At 37.0% G+C, this 25,178-nt stretch overlaps 1 protein-coding gene across 18 annotated transcripts in view; it reads left to right on the top strand.

The window, feature by feature from the left end:
• The window catches only part of nfixb (nuclear factor I/Xb), a 166,129-nt gene that overhangs the window by 130,763 nt on the left and 10,188 nt on the right, over positions 1–25,178 (top strand). For 5 of the 18 annotated variants that reach the window (XM_058770971.1, XM_058770973.1, XM_058770974.1 and 2 more), the window contains 10 exons: positions 431–493; positions 2,584–2,658; positions 3,121–3,232; positions 4,067–4,102; positions 5,296–5,423; positions 7,822–7,896; positions 17,157–17,285; positions 19,681–19,859; positions 21,530–21,674; positions 24,756–24,847. In XM_058770971.1, coding sequence (XP_058626954.1) covers positions 431–493; positions 2,584–2,658; positions 3,121–3,232; positions 4,067–4,102; positions 5,296–5,423; positions 7,822–7,896; positions 17,157–17,285; positions 19,681–19,859; positions 21,530–21,674; positions 24,756–24,847 — 1,034 coding nt within the window. The remainder of the gene's footprint in view (positions 1–430; positions 494–2,583; positions 2,659–3,120; positions 3,233–4,066; positions 4,103–5,295; positions 5,424–7,821; positions 7,897–17,156; positions 17,286–19,680; positions 19,860–21,529; positions 21,675–24,755; positions 24,848–25,178) is intronic. The other 13 variants (XM_058770982.1, XM_058770981.1, XM_058770970.1 and 10 more) reach the window with 9 other exon arrangements.

Below are 25,178 nucleotides of genomic sequence, written 5' to 3'. Positions count from 1 at the left end.
TTTCTGACACTGTAGACTGGAGTAATGACGCTGAAAATTCAGCTTTACCCAAGAGAAATAAATTACATTTTAAAATGTATTAAAATAGTTTTTTTAAATAAATAAATGCAGCCCAGACTTTTGAACGATAATGGATAACAAGTAAAATACCAACTAACAAGACAGAACATAAGATTTCACATATAAAGGTCCAGATTTTGCCTGAATATCATGTAAATGATCCAGAACCGGAGCACATTTTGCATGTCTCATTTCCAGCTGTGTCGTCTCAGCGCTACATTGAATATGTGCTGGCAGAGAATATATAGAATGTTCTACATCTGCTAATTGATTCAGGCACCTTTGGACTGAACCCAACTGTCCCATGTTTAATCTGCTCTCTTTTTTTCCCCCTCCTCTCTTTCTCCCTCTCTTTCTGTCGGCTTTACAGAATCTGGACAATCGGATAACTCCAACCAACAAGGAGAAGCAGACATCAAGCCTCCGCCCAATGGTGGGTCAAGCATAATGAAAATCGCACACACACACACACACACACTCTCAAACAACTACACACTCAAAGGTTCCAAAAGGATTTTACAGCCTAATGCCATTCAACCCAGAAATTAAAGTCTTCATTTACTCAAATACATTTGAATTTAATATAAAGGTGTCTGGAGAAACCAAACAGGAGTTCTTGGTTCCCCAAAGAACTGTTCGGGTTAAAGATTCTTAAAAGAACCACACTATAAAAATTCTACTTCCATTTTGTCAGACAAACTCTGTTTTAGAAGTATCTGTATGTTTTGAGTTTGTAGAACTTTAAATTATGTTTGTTGAAAGTACAGTCCAACTTTATGGGAAAAAAAAAATATTGTATCAACTTAAAGTCCTCAAGTTTTTGAGTTTACCGTTTACTGTGGGTTTTTTTTTTGTTTGTTTGTTTTTGTTTTTGTTTTCATAGTGTGGAGAACATTTTAACCATCTAAAGAATCTTTTCCACTCCAAAGAAGGTTTTCTCAGATGGAAAGGTTCTTTATGGAACCACAGTGGATATGAAGAAACATTCATTTTAAGAGTGTTCAAATCTTTCTAAAGTCCAGACTTTCTTCTGTGGAACACAAAAGGAGATGTTCGGTAGAAAGTTTTCACCACTTACTTTAAAAGAAGTATTGTTAACCTTCTGCTAAACTACTTTTGTTTAGCAGAAGGTTAGATAGGCAGTCATACAGGTTTGGAACAACATGATTCTATGGTTCCATGAAGAACCTTGAAAATCCATGGAACCTTTTTGTTCCACAAAAGGTTCTTCAGATTATTAAAATATTTTTCACACTAAGAAAAGAATGGTTCTTTTAAGAACTTTTAACTGAAAGCTTCTTTGGGGAACTAAAAACCTTTATTTTTTAAGAATGTTCTTTATTGGCATTAAGAACCATTGCACACAAGATTCTTTATAGTAGATTCTTGATGTTCTTCACACAAAAAAAATGGTTCTTTTAAGAACTGTTCTCTGAATGGTTCTTACAAGAACTATTAATGTTTCTTCTGCGCTGCAAAATCATTATTTATACTTTCTGGCACCAAAAGTGGTTCTTCTGCAAGTTTTTTTTTTTTTTTTGCTTAGCCTTAAAATTCTGCAAAATCTATTGAGAAGCCTTGATTGTTCAAGAAGCAGTCCACTTAAACTCAATAGAATCACATCTGAAGTTGTCATTAAATGCCGTGAGCAAGCCAGCTCTGGTTAGCAATAGTGGAAACGGTGCGATGAAATCCCAACGCTACACAATCAACGTGTCAGCCACCATTATCCACTCCGCCTGCCAGTCAGCAGATGGGTCTGTGGGTGAGCTGCGCTCTCCTTGGACCTCCATATGCACAAATACAGGCCGTTTGATACCGTAAGCCGCTTTATTTACGTTAATAAGGTCACATGCACGCCCGACTCTCGCACAAACACGGAGTGTGAGCGAAAGCGATTTCCATCCAAGCTTATTATAGTGAAGTGTTGCTAGGCCGGCTGTGACGGAGAATGGCGGAACGCTCATAAATCACTTCGTGATTGGCTGATGGGAACCACATGGCTGCGGCGCGGGCGACACTGAGCTCATGCGCGGGCCTCGCTGCGGTTAACCAGCACACACACACACACACACGCTGACCTCAGCCAGCACTACAGATGGGTGTGGAAGCATGGCTCATTCACCCGTTTCTGCCCACACACACAAAAGTACATATTGAAAGCCCATATGCACAGCGAAAGCAAATACGTTTGTATATTTGTATGCAGCATCGCACACTCATACTTAAGTGTGACATAAAGCATTTTTAGTGTCCTCGTTAAGTTTTAGCAGAGATTGGAGTGCTGGGTTGGAGTTAACCATAAGTACGGGGTAGCCTGTTATTCCTTAGAGATGGAGAACATATGCCAACTGATGACTGTAATTATATGCTCCCGGCCTTTTTATGACAATTGAGCCCAGTTTATTTTGTGTGCGTGTGTGTTTGACAGGTGCAGATGAGTAAATATGGTTTGTTTTTTTTTTTCAGTATAATTTGTCGGTGTAGTGTTTTCATTTCTGGCCTCTCTCTCTTTCTCTCCAGGGCACTTGAGTTTCCAGGACTGCTTTGTGACGTCAGGCGTATGGAACGTGGCGGAGTTGGTCCGCGTGTCACAGAGTAAGTCACATGAGCAGCATCTTTCTGATCAGCAGCCGTAAATATCAACATTTTATTGAAACAAAAAAGGCTTTTCTTATTATTATAAGTCCTTAAAATCATCCTAACAGTTACATACAAATAAAAAGTCCAATAAACCTACTAATAAAACAATATATTAATATTGCTGAATTTTTCAGTCTTCTGTGTCACATATTCCTTCAGAAATCATTCTAATATGCTGATTTGCTGCTCAAGAAACATTTATTGTTATTATCAATGTTGAAAACAGTTTTGCTGCTTCATATTGTTGTGGAAACCATGATAGAGTTTGTTTCTGACTTTTATAAGCTTGTGTAACCTTCTGTGATTTCTATTATTCTTAAATCTGACATGAAGAAAAGTTTTATTATGTTGTCATGAGAACAAAGATGAATGATGTCATTGATTAATCAGACTTTTCTCTGTCTGTATCTAATTCAGCACCAGTTGCCACAGCAACCGGACCCAACTTCTCTCTGGCCGACCTTGACAGTCCAGGATATTACAACATCAACCTGGGTCGCCGCTCCATTACGTCCACGCCATCGACCAGGTACACAAACACACACACACAGACAGAGCTCACTTTCCTTTCATTATATGCCATTTCATTGATGCCAAATATTGAGTGGGCTCCCTTCTAAAATATAAATATAAAATAAAATAATATTGGCATATATCATTCTGATCAATTTCATGATTTATTATTATTCATTAGAAAGCAAAATGAATCAACAACAATATATATATATATATATATATATATATATATTTAATTTCACATTTTTTACACAATTTTTCTCCAGACCCCCTAGCACTCTTTTGCAAGCCCAGATTGAAAACAACTACTCTAAGACATTTTTAACAACATGTGTTGTAAAATAGTTTTTTGCTTCCTGAAGATAATGTTTTTTGTTTTTCAAAACATTTAAATTGCTCTGTGTATCTTACATTTCTGTTAAATGTATTTAATTTAATTACTAAATAAAAAATATACATTTTTAAAATCAGTTTTAATAAATTTGCATATGAATAATTAGATTAACTAGGCTTAGAATATAATTTTTAGAATTAAATGAGATATGCATGTAAAATAAAGAAAAAATACTAAAGCAAAAATTTGAATTTCTGTGACATTTTGGCCCTAAGCTTTGCTACATTTCTGACTATATACTAATCGATCTCTCTCTAGTTTAATGCATGTTGGTAGCACTCACACGTTCTTGCTTTCCTCTTTGTCTGTATATATTTCTGTCTATCTTTTACCCTACTATTTTCTCTGCCTTTCACCTTTGTCTGTTTGATTGCTGTCATTTTTGTCTCTTTATCTTTCTCTTCTCCTGTCCCTTCTCTCTCTCGCCTTGTCGTCATGTTTCAAACGCTGCAGGACTGAGATGGAGTTGTATGCCAGTCTCCCTCGGAGGTACTCCACACTTCCTGTCATCTGATTCACTTCAAGCTCTGCTGTCTTGCTCTGCTGTCTTCGCTCATCTAATGTCTCATTCTGCTAAGATAACCTGTGCTCTTTAAACAGTGATGATTTTGAGTGGACTGTTTTTAAGCTTACAAATTTCTGTTGTAATGTTTTTATAGTGTAATTATTTGTATTTAAAGCAATACTTGACCCAAAAATGAAAATTGACTGAAAATCTACTCACCCTCAGAACATCCCAGATGTAGATGAGTTTGTTTCTTTATCAGAACAGATTTGGAGAAATGTAGCATTACAACACTTGCTGACCAATGGATGCTCAGCAGTGGATGGGTGCCGTCAGAATGAGAATCCAAACAGCTGATAAAAACATCACAATAATCCACAAGTAATCCGCACCACTGCAGTTCATCAATCAACGTCTTGTGAAGTGAAAAGCTGCATGTTCCTAAGAAACAAATCCATCATTAAGACATGTTTAAGATCAAACTGTTGCTTCCAGTTTAAATATGAGACAAAAATTCATATTATTGCTTTCTCTAAGAAAAGAGTCCAGAATCAGGAGAGAAATAAAGCAGTCTAAAACGGATCTAAACCAATATCAATGAATTTTGATATTATTGATTATGGACTGGTATTTTGGTCAGAAGTGACGGTTTAAAGTTAAACCACCTTGAAGCCAATGATGAATTTGTTTCTTACAAAAATGCAGCTTTTCACTTCACAAGACATTAATTGATGGTTTGGAGTGGTGTGGATTTCTTGTAGATTATTGTGATGTTTTTATCAGCTGTTTGGACTCTCGTTCTGACGGCACCCATTCACTGCAGAAGATCCATTGCTGAGCAAGTGATGAAATGCTAAATTTCTCCAAATCTGTTCTGATGAAGAAACAAACTCATCTACATCTTGGCTTGGGAGTGAGTAAATATTCAGCAAATGTTCATTTTTTGGGTGAACTATTCCTTTGAAACATTCCCATTTTTGAGGTCAAGAAGAGTTAAAAACCTTTAAATGCAAATTAAAAAATCTTTAGATGTAAATAATGTTAATCTAAATGATGTTGCTTCATTACTATTCAGGAATTTTCAGAGGTTTCACAATACAACAACATGCAAACCTTCCAGATGTCCAAACCTCTCAAAACATCCCCCCTCATCTGCTCTCTTTCTTTTCTCTTTCAGCTCCAACAAGCGTAAATCCATTGATGACAGTGAGATGGAGAGCCCGGTGGACGAAGTCTTCTATTCGGGCCGTTCTCCTGCCCCGGGAGTGTCCCAGCCCAGCGGCTGGCCCAATGATGTTGATGCAGGTACCCAGCAGCCCTCTGGCTCTTCACATGCTCTGCTTGACCTCCACTCATCTGTCAAAAAAAAAAAAAAAAAAAAAGAAATTTATATTGAGCTGCACCAATCAAAGTTTACATCGAGTAGTCGGAATAGACGCCATACTTGTGGTGACAAAGAGATTTTGAAGGATAGACCTTCCCTCGAAGCCTCGAAATATGTCTTCTACTCTGACTAACCTCTGAATTTATAATACGATCCAATTGGGACTCATGTCTGAGGCATTTATGCACTGAATAAGTGGACACAAGGGCTGTGTGAAGGGCCAGACTTTTCCTTCCTTTTATCCATCAACCCATTAATCTCCCTCTCTTTCTTCTCCTCTGTGCTTGCCCACCATCTTCTCATACCTCAGTAGACTGTGAGAATAAATAAGACGGGGACAAACATTGGATAGTCTTGTGATTGGATAGCAAGAATCATGTGCATGTTAATTGATCTGTTAGTTGGCTCAGCTAAATTAAAATCTTAGAAGCACTTAAAATCATTCTTAATTCATGTGTGCATGTGATGAGCTTCACAGAATTAGGGTTAAAGAAACATTTTATATGTAATATTTTATAGTTTACATTGAAATGTTATTTATAAAAGGCCGTAAGCCCTAAAGAATACAAGTTTGTACTGATATGAATAGCAGTCGAACAGTTTATCAACTCAACATAGATATGAAAGAGAAGAAAATAAAATGATATTCTTTGTAATATTTTCACAGGTTTAGTTTTTTTTATTGCATTTTACAATATAAATCAGACAGTTTTACAATATCAACATAACTTTTTGAGGAGTTTTACTTTAAATCTTCCTCTTTATAGTGCTGCTTTTTATTAATTAAGAATTAAAGATTAATTATCAGTTTCTTTTCTTTTTTTATATTTTGACTGTCCATTAGAAATATTTACTATGGTAACCATATTGTCTGCTAAAAGCAAATGGGATTGGACTTAATTTCAAGCGGTGCAAGAAGCTTTTTTTGATGACGGTGATAGAAAATCCAAAATTACCACATAACAGGAGTAATTGTTTTGTGGAAACTATGGTTACCATGGTATCCTTTTTTTGTAAGTGTGAAAAGGCAGCTTTGTTGTTGTGTTGCATGGGCAGAATGTGATGATGAAATCCATTTTAATTTGAGCAGTGCTGCTGTCACATGACTTGTATCCTCACACCAGACCCTTTAGCACGCACCATTCCCTCAATGAATCATAGCAATCAATAGTTAAAAATTATCCTGTGCTCACACCACAAATTCAAAACTCTACCATGTTGGATTTGACGCCCAAAATACATTGGCTGCACCCCATTTTGCATACCTGTTTACAAAAGATCTGAGAAAGCTTTCTGAAACCCATACTTCAAAAATTAACCTGACATATACAATTTAGACACCTATGATAAATTATTTTCACTGTACTTGTATTTGAAATGCATTTTTTCTTTGTATGGATAGTATGCAAATAGATACTCTTTTTGTTCTACATACTATATATGGATAGTAATTTCGACTCTCATTTTTATATTGCATACTACTTACAGTAATATTTGTAGTATGCGAATTGTAACGCTCATTTTTAGCTTGCATACTTATTTATAGTATGCAAACTGGCTTTTTTTTCAGCTTGCATATTTACTAAAGTTGGATAGTATACAAATTGACACTCACTTTTAGCTTGCATACTACTTAATATAGATAGTATGCAATTTGCGGCACTTGTTAGCTTGCATACTACTTTGTATGGATAGTCTGAATTGTGACACTTATCTTGCGAACCACTTAATATAGATAGTATGCGAATGACACTCATTTTATCTTGCATACTACTTAGCATAGATAGTATGTGAATTGACAATCATTTTTTGTTTGTATACTACTTATGCATAGAATATGAATTTTAACACTCGTTTTTAGCTTGCATAGTACTTAGTATGGATAGTATTGAATTAACACAAATTTTTCACTTGCATACTGCTTAACATGGATGGTATGCCAGTTGTGACACACTCATTTTTATATTGCATAGTACTTAGTATGTATACTATGTGAATTGTGACGCAGCCAATGCTCATTTGCTATTCTGCCCCACCCCTCATAGTTTAGCTTTCTGATTAGAGGGTTTGTGGGATGTGTGTGTCTTACACCTCTACAGTTTTGGTGCACTTAGAATGGGTTGATTCTGGGAGATAGTGAGCAATACTGTCTTTGACCTCCTGCATATGATGTTGTGTATGTAAGTGTGTATATAGTGATGATGTATTGATAATGATTCAACAGTAGTCCCAAATTTCCCCATCTCTCCAATTTATCTCGATCTCTCCCTCTCTCTGTCATTGTTAACTCTATTCTTTTCCCCTGTTTGGGTTTTTCAGTGCAACACCATTTGGCCAGTATGCAGGAGAGGAAGATAAAACACGAAAGCGATGGCGTGCAGTTTCCTTACCATGGTTAGACACATTACCCTCATATTATAATGCACACAAGTGTACTGAAATGTGTCTCTTATCTCTGTCTGTCTTTCAACCTCTTTGCTGCATCACACACCTCAGCTCTTTTCTCTGATTTGCTGTTTTTTCCCGGTGCTCGGAGGTGTTTTGTGGCCTGTGAATGTGCTTTCATTTTGTTTTGTGCCTCAGAAGTCTCTCCGTACATCCATTGTTTGTGTTAGATTGTGATATAGGATCCCTGTGGACCTAAGCAGAAGTCCAAATCCTGATTTCCACAGCATTCCCAAACATGAACACTTACAAACGTGGCTATTGTGTTGCGTACAGCAGCAGGCCTTTCCAGATATTTACTTAGCGTTTTTGTTTGTTTCTTCTCCATGCAGGATTTATTGTAATTAGTGTGTGTGCCCATAAAGGGGTTTACATACTATAAGCAATATCTCAGCTGTTTATTCAGCACGCCTATGAGATCTCAAGCCTGTATACGCTGTAACGTCTGAAATGTACTCTACACAAGTATGCGAATGCAAACACAAACTCGGTTTCATGCCTCATTGCGATCCACAAATTGTTTGAATGCAATTCATAACATGACACCACAAATACGTCTCTTATGGTCAGTTTTCTCTTTTAGCTCAACTGTTGTCACACCACAGCAATAGTTTAAGAGAATCTAAGTTAAAGTTAGTTTAACTGTTGACATGATCACTTTTATTTACTTTCCCAATTTACTTTCCTAGACTTTTTGTACAAAATTTGTCAGTGTAAAATATTCCTAAGAAATAAAGGAGTAATAAAATAAAGTATTAAACACACACATATATATATATATTTGAATTAGTGCTGTCAAACGATTAATCGTGATTAATCACATCCAAAATAAAAGTGTTTGTTTACATAATATATGTGTGTGTAATGTGTATATTTATTATGTATATATAAATAAACACAGGCATATATATATATATACTTAAGAAAAATGTTATGTTTATATATTAAATATATTTATATATAATATAAATATATACTGTACATGTAAATATTTTCAAAAGATATACTGTATGTGTTTGTATTTATATATATATATAATAAATATACACATTACACACACACACACACTTATATTATGTAAACAAAAACTTTTATTTTGGATGTGATTAATCAAGATGAATAATTTGACAGCAATAATTTGAATATAATATGTACTGTATATATTGTATGCATTAATTTTATAATTTTATTTTACAATTACTTTTATTATTACTATATGTTATTACTATTACTATACCATTTATATTTGATTAAATTTATATATTTATTTTAAAATAATAATAATGGTGATTATTATTATTTTGTCATACAGAGACAAGCCAATATTTCACTGTCCAATCAATTACCACTGGATAAAAAAAGGACCCGCTTGCATTTGTTTTCTTGCTGAATATCCTGTTTCGCTCTGAAATCCATCAGACCGGGCGTTTCACATTGACTGTAATTGCACAGACATTTGAAGGTAACTCTATCAGGCCCTCGAGTACGCCAAAATAGATTACGCAAGAATAGTGACAGTAATGTAAGAATCCATGCTGTGTATGTACAATGGCAACTTGTGTACTTGCACAGGGTACGTTTCTGGCCCGAGGGTCCACCTACATCTAATCACGTTCACTGCCGCCCACATCATGATCAACACACAGTCACACAGATCTTAATCTAGGGAAACATGGGTAAATCCCACCAAAAAAATGCCAGCATGCTCAGGTGCTCCTGATGTCATGGGAATACACAACACACACACATATTTACACCCACCCCACCCCTGAACACTTGAAACACACACACACAGTCTGTGGAGCACCAGAGCTCTGGTCCAGATGGCTCCTCCATGTGTCGACAGCGTTGGGAGCTACTGGGTTACAGAAGACATCTGTTACGCCGATGAAGGCGGTGGTGGCGCTCCGAGCGCTTGTGAGTGTGTGTGTGTGTGTGTGTGTGTGTGAGAGTGTGAACTGCGCTACGCTCCAAAGGTGATTCACTACCTGAATGAGGCTCTGGCAATGCTGCAAGGTGACGGTGTCATTTATCATTAAATCTGGTGTCGCCCGGCGTACACCGGCAGCCGTTCATTCATACGCCCCCATCGCTTTCTCTCGCCCTGGGCCGACACGGATATCATCCCACCTATTTTTCATTCTCCTGCACTCTGTTTCACCTTGTTAGACTGTGCCACTTTGTCTGTAAACATCTGTTTGTGACGGTTTTGTTGATGTTGGGAGGGTCAGACAGTGAAAGGGGTTCCCACAGGCATGGGAAACCATGAAATTTATGAAAAATGTGAGGTTTAGAAGAGTTAGGCAGAGACTTTGAATTAGTTTAATACTTTTTTTGAATGGTTTAAAATATTTATTGGCAAGTAATTTGTCTTTCTGAGTGTAAAATGACTAAAATTATTTCAACAAATTTGTTGATTTAAAAAAATGAATAAATGTTTACATTGTGAATATGACTTTTTAGAAATATTTAATTGGCAACTAATTGGTCTTTTTGATTGTAAAATGACTGAAATTAATTAAAAAAGATTTCCATTATTATAACTTTTTAAAATAGATATTCATTTGGCAAGAAATTTGTCTTTTTGAGTGTAAAATGACTGAAATTCCTTTTTTTTTAAATGATTGATTAGTTCTGGCAGGTCATGTTAGCCAAGCTTGTGTCAGATGACTCTCAGCTGATCCACATCTAGGGATCTATCACAGCACCCTTCAATATTCTCAGCAGCTTTCACATTGCTCAATAGCTAATTACCCTTCTCCATCCCCAACTCCTCCTCTCGTCAGTCAGGATTCGGCCTTCTGATTCCTCTTTGAATCAGACTCATTTCTAAAATTTTTACATTAAATTATTGAACATAAATGATATCCGCAATACATTTATGTTGGTTCTGTTCTGTTTACCCCAAGAGGGTTATCGCTGCTCTCCCTGCTCTCATCCATTTAGCAAGCAACTGGTCTTTTTGAGTGTAAAATAACAAATTATTTTTAAAAACCGATCGATTAAGAGAGTAATGAAAGCTTCCATCTTAAATACTTTTTCAAAATATTAAATGTTCTTTTTGAGTGTAAAGTGACTGAAATTGAGAAAGTGAGAAAAATTGTTGACCAAAGTAATCATACAAATTTCTGTTTTTAAATATAGCTTTTTTTTTTTCTTGAAGTCAAGTCAAGTCACCTTTATTTATATAGCGCTTTTACAATACAGATTGTGTCAAAGCACTTAACAGTATCAAATTGGAGGATAGAGTGTCAGTAATGTATAATGATAAGATTAAACACTCAATTTTCAGTTAAAGGCATTTCATTATTGAATTCAGAGATGTCATTGTCTAGCTCAGTTTAGTTTAAATAGTATCTGTGCAATCAAATCGGCGATAATCGCTAGAAATTAAGTGAAAATATTTAATAGGCAAGTAATTGGTCTTTTTAGTATGAAATAAATGAAAAACTATTTTTAAAAATCAATTAACTGAAAAAGCCACAATTTCCATAGTGAATCTACAATTCTTTTTTAAATGCTTTAAACTATTTAATTGGCATCAATCAACTGAAAAAATTTATTAGGCAAAGGGCTTGGGAACCCATGTATATTAATACTGTAAGTTCATGGCAGAAGTGATTTGTACTTGGATTTGCGACTTTCTGCATTTGTCTGTAGAGGGACTTTCTGATGGTTGCATGGTAAATATGTGTGTCTGTTTGAGAGTGTGTGTGTCGTGTGAGGAGGCATTATATATGGCGTTTTTTGACAGGTCAAGGTTTGTTTGGCGGCCAGCTTGTTAGCGTGGCGAGACTGGAAGGTCATGGGAGCGTTTGATTGGCTGCCAGTCTGCCTGAGTGTCGGGGCTGGCACAAGAGACAGAGAAATAACACATAACCCATGATTTTACCACACACACACAAATACACAGGCTAATGTGCACGTAAGATCATGGAAACTGTCAGCTGCAACTCTGGAGGTGTGTGTGTTTAGTGGATATATGTAAAATATAAAAAATTAATATTAAAACCTTGAAACCTTTTTGTTTGTTGCTGTACACAATCATATTGTCTTCTTTACAGGAAATAACGTGCTTAGCTCTCCCACAGTAACTCCACGTAGATACCATAATAATGATTTATCATGCGGTTTGTTTGTTTAAAACAAAATTAATTCTCAGTGATCTTATGTAAATATCACACTTTGTTGGATTGCACAACCCTCTTTTTTTTCAGCAGACAGTGTTGCTTTTAAATTTGCCAATCCTTGCACTTTGAAGTACACTAAGAAGTTTTGAACCACATTTAACTGTTTCAGGGAGGCAGATATTTGTTCAAACGTGACATTAGCATAATTAGCAGATTTGTGGCTTCCTCGCACGGCTCTTTAACATCTTAAATTGTGTTTTTAAATCACCACTTAGGATAATAGTTTCCCCCAAAACCAGCCACAGGATTTGATGGTAAACTCCTTTTCCTTTCCTTTCCTTCCCGAGTTCTGACATGTTTGGCTGTGTTTCTGGGTCACTGGGTGAGCCCGGCGTATATTCAGTCCTCACGTTTCTGCCAAACTCAGGACAGATGAAGCTAGCAGCCCCACAGCCTCAGTTTGACATTTATAGGATCAGGACGACACATTAATGTGATGTTATATACGAGAAGACCAAACCATCGCATACTTTCTGCTTTCATTTCCCTCATCATTCTCACATCACGCTTCCCGCCTGTCCTCCTGTTTTTGGCTTGAGCGTTCGGACCTGCCACTGGAACAGAAGCGCTTGTGTTTGACTTTTTCCCTCTGCTCTGAAAAGTCAAGTGAAAGCCTCTGATTTGGTTCCGCAGGTGAAGTTTAAGAGTGTTTGTATGTCAGAGTCTGTACACAGCTAGCATTTACGTTTATTTACTCATTTGCATTTGGTTTGTGAAGACGTGTCGTCCTGTTCGGTTGGCATTAGTAATGCGGTTGCTCGAGTATATTGAAATTTGGAGTCAGTCTGAACACACATTCACATAAACCAGACAAGTTATTAAACTAAATGTGTTTACTCTAAGATGTTCGGTTTTAGCAGACTTTATTTAGTTTGTTTTGCTCAAGTGTTTGTATAGTATGTTTTTGGGGGGGTTTTTATTGGCTTGTCATCTGTAAACTGATCAACTTTGCTGACTAGTAGAAACTTGTTAAAGAGGCGTAGTGCCGATAAACCCATTGTTTCAAACAAATGTAAGCAAAATCTTTGTTTTTGTTTATTCTTGCTTTTATATGGCTAAACATTTTTCTCACTGATGTTTAAATTGCAGATTGTGATTACACCTTTACACCTCAAGTATTTTGTTGTGGATTTGAAAACATTTCATACTTTTTAAAATGCTTTTGGACTTTTTTTTTTTTTTTTTTTAAATGGGTAGTGGAAGATCAGTAGTGTTTATATATATATATATATATATATATATATATAGCCAATGCTGATATCTATTAAGCAGGGTGACCCATGGTTGAAATAATACTTGTATTTGTATAAGTTGTTTTTGTTGTTGTTGTTGTTGTTGTTAAAGTAAGTGGGATACACATAAAATGTTAACATTTAAACTTAGAAAACATTTTATACTACTTTATACAGTCATGGCCAAAAATATCAGCACCCTTGCAATTCTGTCAGAAAATGCAACACTTGTTCCAATTACTCACCAGGGGTGGGGTGGGTGCTTATTGTTTTTGTTTGCAGAGAAGAAAAGTCAAACTTGATAAAATTTCACACAGAACTCAAAAATGGACTGGACAAAATTATTGGCAGAAATAATAGCTTTTCAAGCATGTGATGCTCCTGTAATTTGTATTTAGACACACATGTGGCAAGTAACAGGTGTGGGCAATATAGTAATCACACTTGCAACCAGTTAAAATGGAGTAAAGTTGACTCAACCTTTGTGTTGTGTCACACTGAGCATGGAGAAAAGAAAGAAGTTTAAAGAGTTGTCTGTGGATTTGAGAGAAAAAATTGTGGAAAAACATGGACGATCTCAAGGCTACAAGTCCATCTCCAGAGATCTTAATGTTCCTGTGTCCACTGTGTGCAATATCATCAAGAGGTTTACAGCCCACAGCACTGTAGCTAACCTCCCTGGACGTGGACGGAAGAGCAAAATTAATGAAAAATTACAACGAAGGATTGTTCGAATGGTGGATAAAGAACCCCGATTAACTTCCAAACAAATTCAAGCTGATCTGCAGACACAGGGTACAACAGTGTCAGCTCACACTATCCGTTTCACCGAATGAAAAGGGACGCTATGGTAGGAGACCCAGGAGGACACCACTGCTGACACAAAGGCATAAAAAAGCAAGACTGGAGTTTGCCAAAACTTATGTGACAAAACCACAATCCTTCTGGGAGAGCGTACTGTGGACAGATGAGACAAAAGTAGAGCTTTTTGGTAAAGGACATCATGGCACTGTTTACAGAAAAAGAAATGAGGCCTTCAAAGGAAAGAACACAGTCCCTGCAGTCAAACATGGTGGAGGTTCAAAGATGTTTTGGGGTTGCTTTGCTGCTTCTGGCACTGGATGTCTGAACTGTGTGAACGGTATCATGAAATCTGATGATTACCAAAGAATTTTGGGGCACAACGTAGTGGCCAGAGTCAGAAAACTGTGTCTCATGGGTCTTCCAGCAGGACAATGACCCGAAACACACTTCAAAAAGCACTCAGAAATGGTTACAAACAAAGCGCTGGAGAGATCTGAAATGGCCAGCAATGAGTCCAGATCTGAATCCCACAGAACACCTGTGGAGAGATCTCAAAACAGCAGTTGGGAGAAGGCATCCTTCAAATCTGAAAGACCCGGAGCAGTTTGCAAAAGAAGAGTGGTCCAAGATTCCAGTAGAGAGGTGTAAGAAACTCATTCATGGTTACAGGAAGCAACTGATTTCAGTTATTTTTTCTAAAGGGGGTGCTACCAAATATTAAGTTAAGGGTGCCAATAATTTTGTCCTGTGCATTTTTTGGGTTCTGTGTGGAATTGTATCAGATTTGACTTTTCTTCTGTTTTTTTGTGTTCTGATGCAAACAAAAAAAATAAATGTGAGTACCAAAACATTTGCAACTACAACAATTTTCTGAGAGAAGGGTTGCATTTTCTGACAGAATTCCAAGGGTGCCGATATTTTTGGCCACGACTGAATAAATATTGAGATTTTGGAAGAGAAACCAGGGAATTTAGCATTAAAATAAGACACACTATTCAAATTTATACACTACCATTCAAAGGTTTGTGGTCAGTAAGATTTTTGTATACTTTAAAAACTTTTTTTAAATACTTAATACTTTTAAACAGCAAGATTCAATTAAATTGATCAAAAGTGACAGTAAATGCATGTATAATGTTATTAATAAAAAAAAATAAAAAAAACTATTCCAAATGCAGTTTTTTTAATATATATTTTCTATTTTGTTTCCACAAAAATATTAAGCAGCAAATCTGTTTTCAGCATTGATAATAATCAGAAATGTTTCTTGAGCATCAAATCAGCATTATTAGAATGATTTCTGAAGGATCATGTGACACTGAAGACTGGAGTAATGATGCTGAAAATTCAGCTTTGCATCACAGGAATAACGAGGGGTGAGAACCAGAAAGGCGTAAGTGACATTTCACCAACTTTGCAGGAGGGCCAAAACAAAAATTTACCATAGTTTGATCTGACTTTGTGTACTGATTTCAATTGTTTATAATAAAAATTTGTACACTGACAGTACTTTTGCCAGTAGAAAGAGCTCATTAAGAGCTTTCATTTGATACATCTCCATTTCACCAAAAATGTCACTTACGCCCTTCTGGTTCTCACCCCTCGAAAATTGCATCTTAAAATATAGCCTATTAAAATAGAAAACAGTTATTTTAGATTATAATAATATTTAACAATATTACTGATTTACTGTATCAAATAAATGCAGCCTTGGTGAGCATAAGAGACATTATGAACATTGAAAAGTGTACTGACCCCAAACGTTTTGGTGGTAGTGTATGTATTGATATATCACTAGTAGTTTTGTTTTGTTCTGTTTTTTAGTGTCCTTGGAAACGTCACTGTAAAAACTGAGAGAAATAGTGGCAAAATCCTGACATTTATGCTTTGACACTGTACTCTTTCCTTTGAGATTTGGTGAATTGAAAGAGACAGACAGACAGACTGACATGAGGTATTATGGGATCTGCTGTCGTGGCATCTTTTTTTCCCCACTTACAGCTGCATAGAGACCCTTCCCGGCCCTGTCCCGACCCCTATCCCACTCTTTCCTGCACTCCACTGCTTCAAAGCAAAGCTCGCACCCTGGAACTGTCAGCACTGCAAAAACACCGTTCTTAAGCAGTGTTTCACCTTGTTTTCCAGTATAATTATATTAACATCCTTAAAACAAGATGCATTTACTTGAGTCAAAATCTTATTTACATTTAGTGAAGTTTATGCTTAATATATATTTTTAACATTCTTAAGATAAAGCAATTTGACAGTGGGGTAAGAAAAATACATTCAAAATACATTCAAATACATTTATTTTTCTACCTCATTGGCAAATTGTTAATTAAGGATGTAAGGATGTAAATTTTTGTTAAGGATGTTTTTACTGGAAAATGGGACAAAAATACTGATTAATAATTATTTTTTGCAGTGCGATTGGCTTCTCTATACTTCACAGCAAACAAAAAGTCTTATCTTTAGATTAAAAGTAGTGCTGTCAAACGATTAATCGCATCCAAAATAAAAGTTTTTGTTTACGTAATATATTTGTGTGTACTGTGTATATTTATTATGTATATAAACATACACTCACATACAGCATATATTGTAGAAATATTTACATGCATATACATTTCTATATTTATATTATTATATTTTATATTATATATATAAATATATTTAATATATAAACACAACATATTTTTCTGAAATATATACATGCGTGTGTTTGTATTTATATATACATAATAAATATACACAGCACACTGTGAAAATAAAAACTTTTATTTTGAATGCGATTAATCGCGATTAATTGTTTGACAGCACTAATTAAAAGATCATTTTTAGTATTATTATCAGCAAATTTGTCGTATTTTAGAAGCTGAGATGGATAAGATCATTTTTTTTAGATGAAGATCAAGAAGCAAAAACCCTGTTTGATTAAATCCACATCTCTGTTCTGCCATTTTGTTGATCCCATTTTTACCAGGACTCTCGTCGCCTGGTTCTCTTAAGAAGTCGGGGAAATTCGATTTCAGCGCTCTGTCCGGCCATACGAGGTCTGCACGCATGCCGTTCACCCATCACCCGCTGCCCATGCTGGCAGGTGTAAGACCAGGTGAGAGTTCAGAGCCCCCCCACCCCACCTCCCACATCCTTCCCCTTCCTGTCCTGCTCCCTCACGCCCCCTGGTGGGGTCGGATGTGGTGACGTTCGGGGAGAGGCGAGGTCGTGTTTATGCCACGGTCGGGTCGGGTGAAGGCGTTCGCCATTCGACCCCCCCCACCCCTCACCCTCTTTCTCCTCTGTACTGAGGCTGATTTGTCTTTTTTGTCTGTCTGTCTGTCAATGTGATTGGTTGGTGATTGGTCTCTCCATTTCCCGACTTCATTCTCCCTCCGCTAGAGGCGTTGTTTCACTGGCCAGATGCACGTGAGCTTGTAAGATGTTGTTTTAAATGCTGTGCAACTGTGATCAAAGTACATATCCACTCTCCTTTAATGCAAGACTCAAAGGATTAGAAAACTGCATTTTCAAAGATGTTCTGAAGTATTTTTATCATCTATTATCAATTAAGATGGAAGAGAAGGAAAAATTTTAAAAGTGCCAAAATTAGACATCACAAATCTTGTCATCAAATCATTGGCATTTGTAGATGTACTTTTTTTGTAGATGGACTTTTTTATAGATGGTTTTGTAGATGAATACACACTAATTTACCTATTATTAATTCTTTTCATTTCAAAGAGATATTTAAAACTTACAAAATTATGATAACCAGCTCCACTGACAGACAAACAGATAGATAGATGGATGGATGGACAGACAGACGGACTGATAGATGGATGGATGGATGGATGAATGGACGGATGAATGGACGGACGGACGGACGGACGGACGGACGGACGGACAGATAGATAGATAGATAGATAGATAGATAGATAGATAGATAGATAGATAGATAGATAGATAGATAGATAGATAGATAGATAGATAGACGGATGGGTGTATGGATGGACAGAGGGATAGATGGATAGACATACAGATGGATGGATGGATGGATGGATGGACAGACGGATAGATAGATAGATAGATAGATAGATAGATAGATAGATAGATAGATAGATAGATAGATAGATAGACGGATGGATAGATAGACAGACAGACATACAGATAGATAGACAGACGGATGGATAGACAGGTTCAGCTGTGTTTTTGCGTTGTATGTTCAGATAGATGAACATGTTATGCGATGACTCTTGTGTGGTCGTGTGTTGTGTGTAGCGGTTGTGTTTAAAGCTGTTGTTGTGGAGTCACTCCTGGTGGGAGGGGGTCTTTGGTGGCGGTAGTTTGCGGTGCCATTTGCCTCCTCCTTGAAGCCTTGGCTCCATCCCATTCCCTAATGGGATTAAAGGGTGGATGATGAAAGCGCGAAAGCAACGGAGGAAGAGGAGGGAATAGCAGTCTGCGTGGCAGAGAGGGTGAAAAGCAGGGCTTTGGCTGGGAGCGCAGCGCCTGCGTCTGGGTTACAGGGAGGCTCTGGAAGTTGGCAGACTGTCCCGGGCAGCTGGGGGCCCTGCTTGGCTGGAGGAGACAAGACCCCTCACCCCTCCACTCGCTGGTCGGGAGATGAGCGTAATGTTATTCTTCATGCAAATGAGAGCACATCATGACTTATCAAGAACTACTGCAGTTCATTCACGTTAGGGTTGTGCTGATACAAAAATGTATCGACAATTGCATTTTTATTCCTCATTGCACATACTTTAAATTCTCGTATCAATGTTTTATTAGTTTATCTGTGCTTTCATACAGTTTTCTACAGTTTAATTCACAAAAAAGCAGGTTGCCTAAAGTACAAAATCTGGAACTCATGTTCAAGTTGAAGCAACTTAGGGTTGCACATGTCTTGCACATTTATGATCGATTGGCATAGTCGTCCATGTTAGAATTTGGGGGCTCTGTTGGCAATTTGTAGTAAAAATGATTACATTATCTATGATGAAATAATATGATAACAAAATGGGAATTAAGAGGCTTTTTCACTCTGAGAGCATGTTGGTGTCTGTCTGGACAATTTTTAATTTGTGAGATGTTGGGTTTTTAATACTTTATAAATTGAGTCACACATTTATTTATACATATTTAATATAAAACTAACTATAATTAGTAAAAGCTTAACTGAAACCCTAACCAATAAAAGTTCAGCATTTTTGGATTTTAAAAATGTGATTATATAATGATTCATATATTTCTGAATAATTTTTACCTATGAGGACGTCCTGTAGGATCTGCCATTTTGATTTAACTCTGTTCTTGGAACTGCTTTGTCTCTAATCTTTGTAAACACACACACACACACACAGTTTTCTTGAATTGATTTCCATCACTTCCATCTCATGTCATCCATTGTATCCTTGTGTCAGTCTCGCTCATTACTGATATACTATTAGCACTTGTACCGACACAAAATGTGTTACTGACCTCTCTCTCTGTGTGTGTCTGTCTGTCAGCAGGAAGTCCCCGTGCCTCAGCTTCCTCCCTGCACTTCCCCTCACCCTCCATCATCCAGCAGTCCAGCCCGTACTTCACCCATCCCACCATCCGATACCACCACCACCCGGGACAGGACCCGCTCAAGGAGTTTGTGCAGTTTGTGTGTGCCGATGGATCGGGACAGGCTAGTGGTCAGGTAAGAGGAAGTGACCTCATACTGGAAGTGATTATCTGACACCGGGGTCAGTTGATTGCAGCAGTACGTGTAATTTGATCTGCTGTTTGTATTGCAAAAATGCTTGATGTTTTATGCAGATATTCTCAGACTGATTTATAGTGAATACTGGGAACGGCGTCCTATCATACTACTCATACTAGTTTTGTAGTATGTATACTTTGAAATGTATGCATATTTTCTGTATGCATAGAATAATGCAGTATGCAACAGAGAACACTACATGGAGTACTGTATCCCACAATGCAGTCCTTTCGGAAGCTTTACACTAGTATTCCATTTAGAATGTAGACATTGTCACATTCTACTGTATTAAACATTATCATTGCTTACTGCATAGTTTTACTAATTTGGAAATACAGAGTATATACTTTGCAGTATACAACTGTTTAGAGATTATGAAGTTAAAAAAGAAAGAAAATAAATTTTAATTTAAAAAATGATTCATGTTGATGAAACAGAACTTAGCAGTCAAATTTAGCCATCATATTTGCCTCAGTCAAGCAAAAACTCTTGCCTCAAGTACGAAATTAATTTATATTTGTGAAACTAATGTTATCAAGCATTTATAGAGAAGTTGAATTGAGCTTACCGTTGTGAAGACAACTGTCGCATTTAACCAAAAAGCCAAGATTGAAGTGGGAAATGAAAGCATCCAAAAACGTGTTAAATAATGCACAAATGTTTTCTTTTAGGGCTTGGGTTACTCTGTGGTCATTGAAATTAACTTTATATATATATATATATATATATATATATATATATAAGTGAGGTCGTGTCATATTTAGCACACATTTACAGTACTAACATTCAGTTTACTTTTATTGTTTTTATATTATTGATCTATAATTACTACAGACCTGTACCCAAATCCTAACCACTGGAAGAAAAAAAAAATCTGCATTTTTTTGGATTTTAAAATTAGATTATTTAATGATTCCTAAAAAAACCTTTTTTTTTTTTTTTGTTCAATGTGCAACTAACATTACTTTTGTTTGCATTTCTTAAAACACGAAACAAGCTCCTCCTGTCTTTTCCGATGCAAACAAATGTGTGCGTTCCTTGTCTTTGAGGCCGACTGATCGGTCACTGTTATGTATCTTGTGCTTGTCTAGCCGATCTTGAGTTAATCTCTCCTTCTCTGTCCACTTCCACGATAAAACCCATCTGCGCAACAGCTGACGACCTCAGCGCATTTCGGCGTAGCGCGCATCCCCTCCTCAGTTCTGCTTGTGCCATTTTTTAGCGTCGTGAACGTGGCTTATTTTTTTGCGCCTTGGTTTTGATTTGACATCATTCCATGGACCAAAACTCACCTCACATTCGTGCGTCCATTTCTTCTTCTTCACCTTCTGCCTAAAGTCCTTCATTTTATTTTTCCAGCTCCTCCACTGCTCCTGTCTGTGCCTGTGGTGAAGTCAACACACAAACATGCACACAAACAAACACGAACACCCCCCTTCATAAACAAAAGCAAACAGACATTCATCCTTTTGGTTGTTTCCCTCTCAACACTCTCCACTACCAGCCACCCCCCATTCCTTTTTTTTCGGAGCTAGCCTGCGTTGTTTTTTCCATTTGCGGGGTGTCGGGCGTGTCCATACTCCTCACCCTGTTTGTGTCGTCTGCAGCCGAACGGGAGCGGCCAGAGCAAAATGCCGGGCTCCTTCTTGCTGCCTCCACCCCCTGTGGCGCGTCCAGTGCCCCTCCCAATGCCAGACTCTAAATCCAGCAGCACGCCCCCCGATGGCGGACTCACCTCACCCACATCTCCGTGTAAGTGACCCGACCCCCCCATTCCACCAAACCCCACGAAGATCCCCATTCGTCTAGCCACAGCTGGACCCCATTTTGCCATTTAGTTTGTGTTCCTTAAATTAACATGAAATGCCCATTATTCATAATTTTTGCCAACTGGTGGGTCAGAACTAGTCTTTACAACTTTTTTTTTTTTTCTTTTTTTTATGTATCCTAGTTTTGAGGCAGCAGTTTTGGTGGTTTAACAGTTTAACAGCCATCATAATGTCACTAAAGTACGGAGCCCATAAAGGGACGTGGTGATTGAGATGGGAGGAAAAAAAAATTTTCAGCGTTTTTGCATTGACTGACAAAACATTTTTGTTCCTCTGAAAAAATTTGCATTTGTTCACAAAACATTTTCATTCCCCCGAGAAAGTTTGCATTCTCTTGGAAACCATTTTTGTTCCCCTGAGAAACATTGTGTTCTCTTACAAAAATTTTGCGAGAGAATGGAAAAGTTTAAGTGAACGCAGAATTTCTCAGGGGAACAGAATACTTCTGTAAGACAACGCAATACTTTTTTCAAGCTAATGCAAATGTTTTTCGAGTGAACGCAATACTACCAACAATATGATACTTTTGCAAGAGAATGCTAAATTTATCCAGGGGGTGCAATACTGTACCTTTGCAAGGGAACGCAGACGTTTTTCAAGCAAACACAAAGTTTCTCTGGGGAACGCAATACTTTTGAAAGGGAATGCAAAACATTTGCAAGTGAGCGCAAAGAGTTTTGGGGGAACGCAGTACTTTTAACTTTTTAAGTTTGCTTTCAAGTTAACGCAAATATTTTGCGATTGAGCATAACATTTTTGCAAGGGAACACAAAAGTTTTGTGAGCAAATTCAGAATTTCTTGGGAGAATGCAGAAGTTTTGCAAGTGAACAAAATATCATTGGGGAATGCAGTACTTTTGTAAGAGAATGCAAAAGTTTTGCGAGTGAACAGATTTTCTTGGGGGAATGCAAGCGAATACGAAGTTTCTCGGGGGAATGCAGTGCAGGAGAATGCAAAATCCTTGAAAAATAATTTTTCCTCCCATCTCATATTTTTTTCCGTGACCATGTCCTCTTGGGGGCACTGTATTCAAGGGTGCAAATTTAGGGCAGTTACAGTGGACTCCAAAATACTTTTTTAATGCATTTTAGTTGAAACAGTTTTCAAAATGTAGCTATTATTGTACAATTCGCTTGACTTCATTATTGTGGGGCAGTTCTGGCACTAAAATCAAAACAAGATGAAAGAATCTGTATCTACCAAACTGAAAAGACCAGCTTTGACCCTCTTGAATTTCTATTCTGGTCCAGGTTGGTTTGCGCTGGTCAAATTGCTTTGCAGCCCTGATGTGAAAGGGCCTTTACACTCCCGAATGCAACATCCAGAAACCCATGCTTTGTAATTTTACGTTGGTTTCATTTGAGTTTGTTTTGGTTACGTTCACATTGCTGGTTAGCTTTTGGCCTGTGGAAATGTGATAGTTGAGCTCCAGTGCTGGTCTAAAGGTCAGTTCGTCCAGTACATGAACCAAATTTGGGCCGTTCAGAAAGGAGGTGGCGTATCGGGGTGGATAATCAGACATACTGTAAAATATTCACTCACCACAGACGGGGCACTGGACGGAGCACTTGCATTTCTTTTCCTCCTTTCTGTCATGTTTTTTATTTTTGTTTTTCGTTCCTTTTCATTGTGTTTTCTTTCATTGTTTCAATTGTTTTTTATGTTGTTTGTGTGTCTTTTTATGTGTTTATATGTTGCTGATTCTCCAGAACGCACTCGACAAACCGGATCACAAATTAATAGAGAGGTCATGTATTATGAGTTTACCGCGGTTAATGGGGGTTGTTCAGGGTAAAGATACAACAAATGGCCTGAAACCCCCTTAGTCATTAAAAAAATACACATGGCCTCTTGTAACTCGTTGTTTTTTTATATAATGGCCATAACAACAACATGGTGCAAACAGTCAGCAAATAATTAATAACAATGAACAGATTCTGCCAGGTAATTTAGTTCATTAATTTAACAGTAGGTGTTTTATGGTTGCAAACCACAGTCAAAGGTTTATAGAAACTCAGTCCAGTAGTATAGAATTAAATTCTATGTTAATATACAGTTTATTTGCATTAATGTAGAATTCAGTTGTGCAGTTACAGCCTATTATATATAAGTGTTAATATATTATATATTTATAATATAGAATTCAGTTCTATATTAATGTAGAATTTGTTTGCAATAACGTAGAATTTATTTCTGCAATCGCAGGAGTTCATATATTGAATTCATATATTTTATATCATTGTAAAATTACTGTAGAATTCAACTCTGTGATCATAGGAGTTTTTATATTTTAGCAATTATATATTTGTAATATAGAATTCTGTATTAAAATAGAATTTATTTGCATCAATGTAGAATTTAATTCTGCAATTACAGGTTTAAATGTTGCCATTTATATTTTACATATTTTTACATATAGAATTCAATTCTATATTAATTAAGAAGTTATCAGCTTCTCTTTGTTGCCTTTTTGCATGTTTGCTGAAAGCGCTAACAGCAAACTGTAGAACAAATCTGGCTCTTTCTCCATGTTTTTACACACATACTGATTTATGTTAGATCTCTATATTTGATGAACAGTTACACCATGGAGTCCATCAAATAAATCTGAATCCAAACAAAAACTGCCCTAAATTTGATTTGATATTGACTTCAAACTCATTTGCAGATTCAAACACTTTTTTAATTTATTGATCTTCAACCGTGTGAACCAAGAACAATGAAACAATGTATCTTTAATGATAAATTCTTACATTACTTTTGTTTGTTGTTTGCCAACAAGTCATTTCAGTACAGAAAAGTTTCAGTTTCCACTATATATTTGATGAAATTTGCACAATATATCTGAAGGTTTGCCTTTGCAGAATCAATTGATCTTTTCAGATAGATCACATTTACTACAGTTTGTTTTAACAACTAAATGATTGTGCAAACATTGTACAGCGTGAATTTAAAAAAAAATTATTTATATTTTCTGTTTCTTTTCTTCTTTCTCTCCCTCAGCATACTCCACGCCAGGCTCCACAGCTCCCAACAGGTTTGTCAGCATCGGATCACGGGACAACAACTTTCTGAACATACCCCAGCAGACGCAGGTGATTCATATTCAAAACTAACCTTTGAGTGTTTAAAATCATGCATCTTAACACGTTAGCCTGCTCCTCCGCTCCTGTCTTTCCTCATTTCCCATGATGCTCTCTGCTCTGCGGTGTCGGGCCCATCTGGAGCGGGTCTGCGATAACTGGAGCTGATCGGCGTGGTGTAGTTGATTTGAGCGTTGCGAATGTGCGGCCACCGCACCGCACCTCCTCCATCACCCGGTACACTTTAGTCATTAATGTGTAAAGCACACCCGCCCTGGGCCGGCTCCCTGCTCCTCAACACATGGTGACCATCTGAAGCCGCTAACTCACCCGCTCTCACCTC

This window comes from Onychostoma macrolepis, chromosome 03 (assembly GCF_012432095.1).
Source record: "Onychostoma macrolepis isolate SWU-2019 chromosome 03, ASM1243209v1, whole genome shotgun sequence".
NCBI lineage: Eukaryota > Metazoa > Chordata > Actinopteri > Cypriniformes > Cyprinidae > Onychostoma > Onychostoma macrolepis.
Note: the sequence above shows the minus strand (reverse complement) of the source record. Positions and strands in the feature narration are given on the sequence as shown.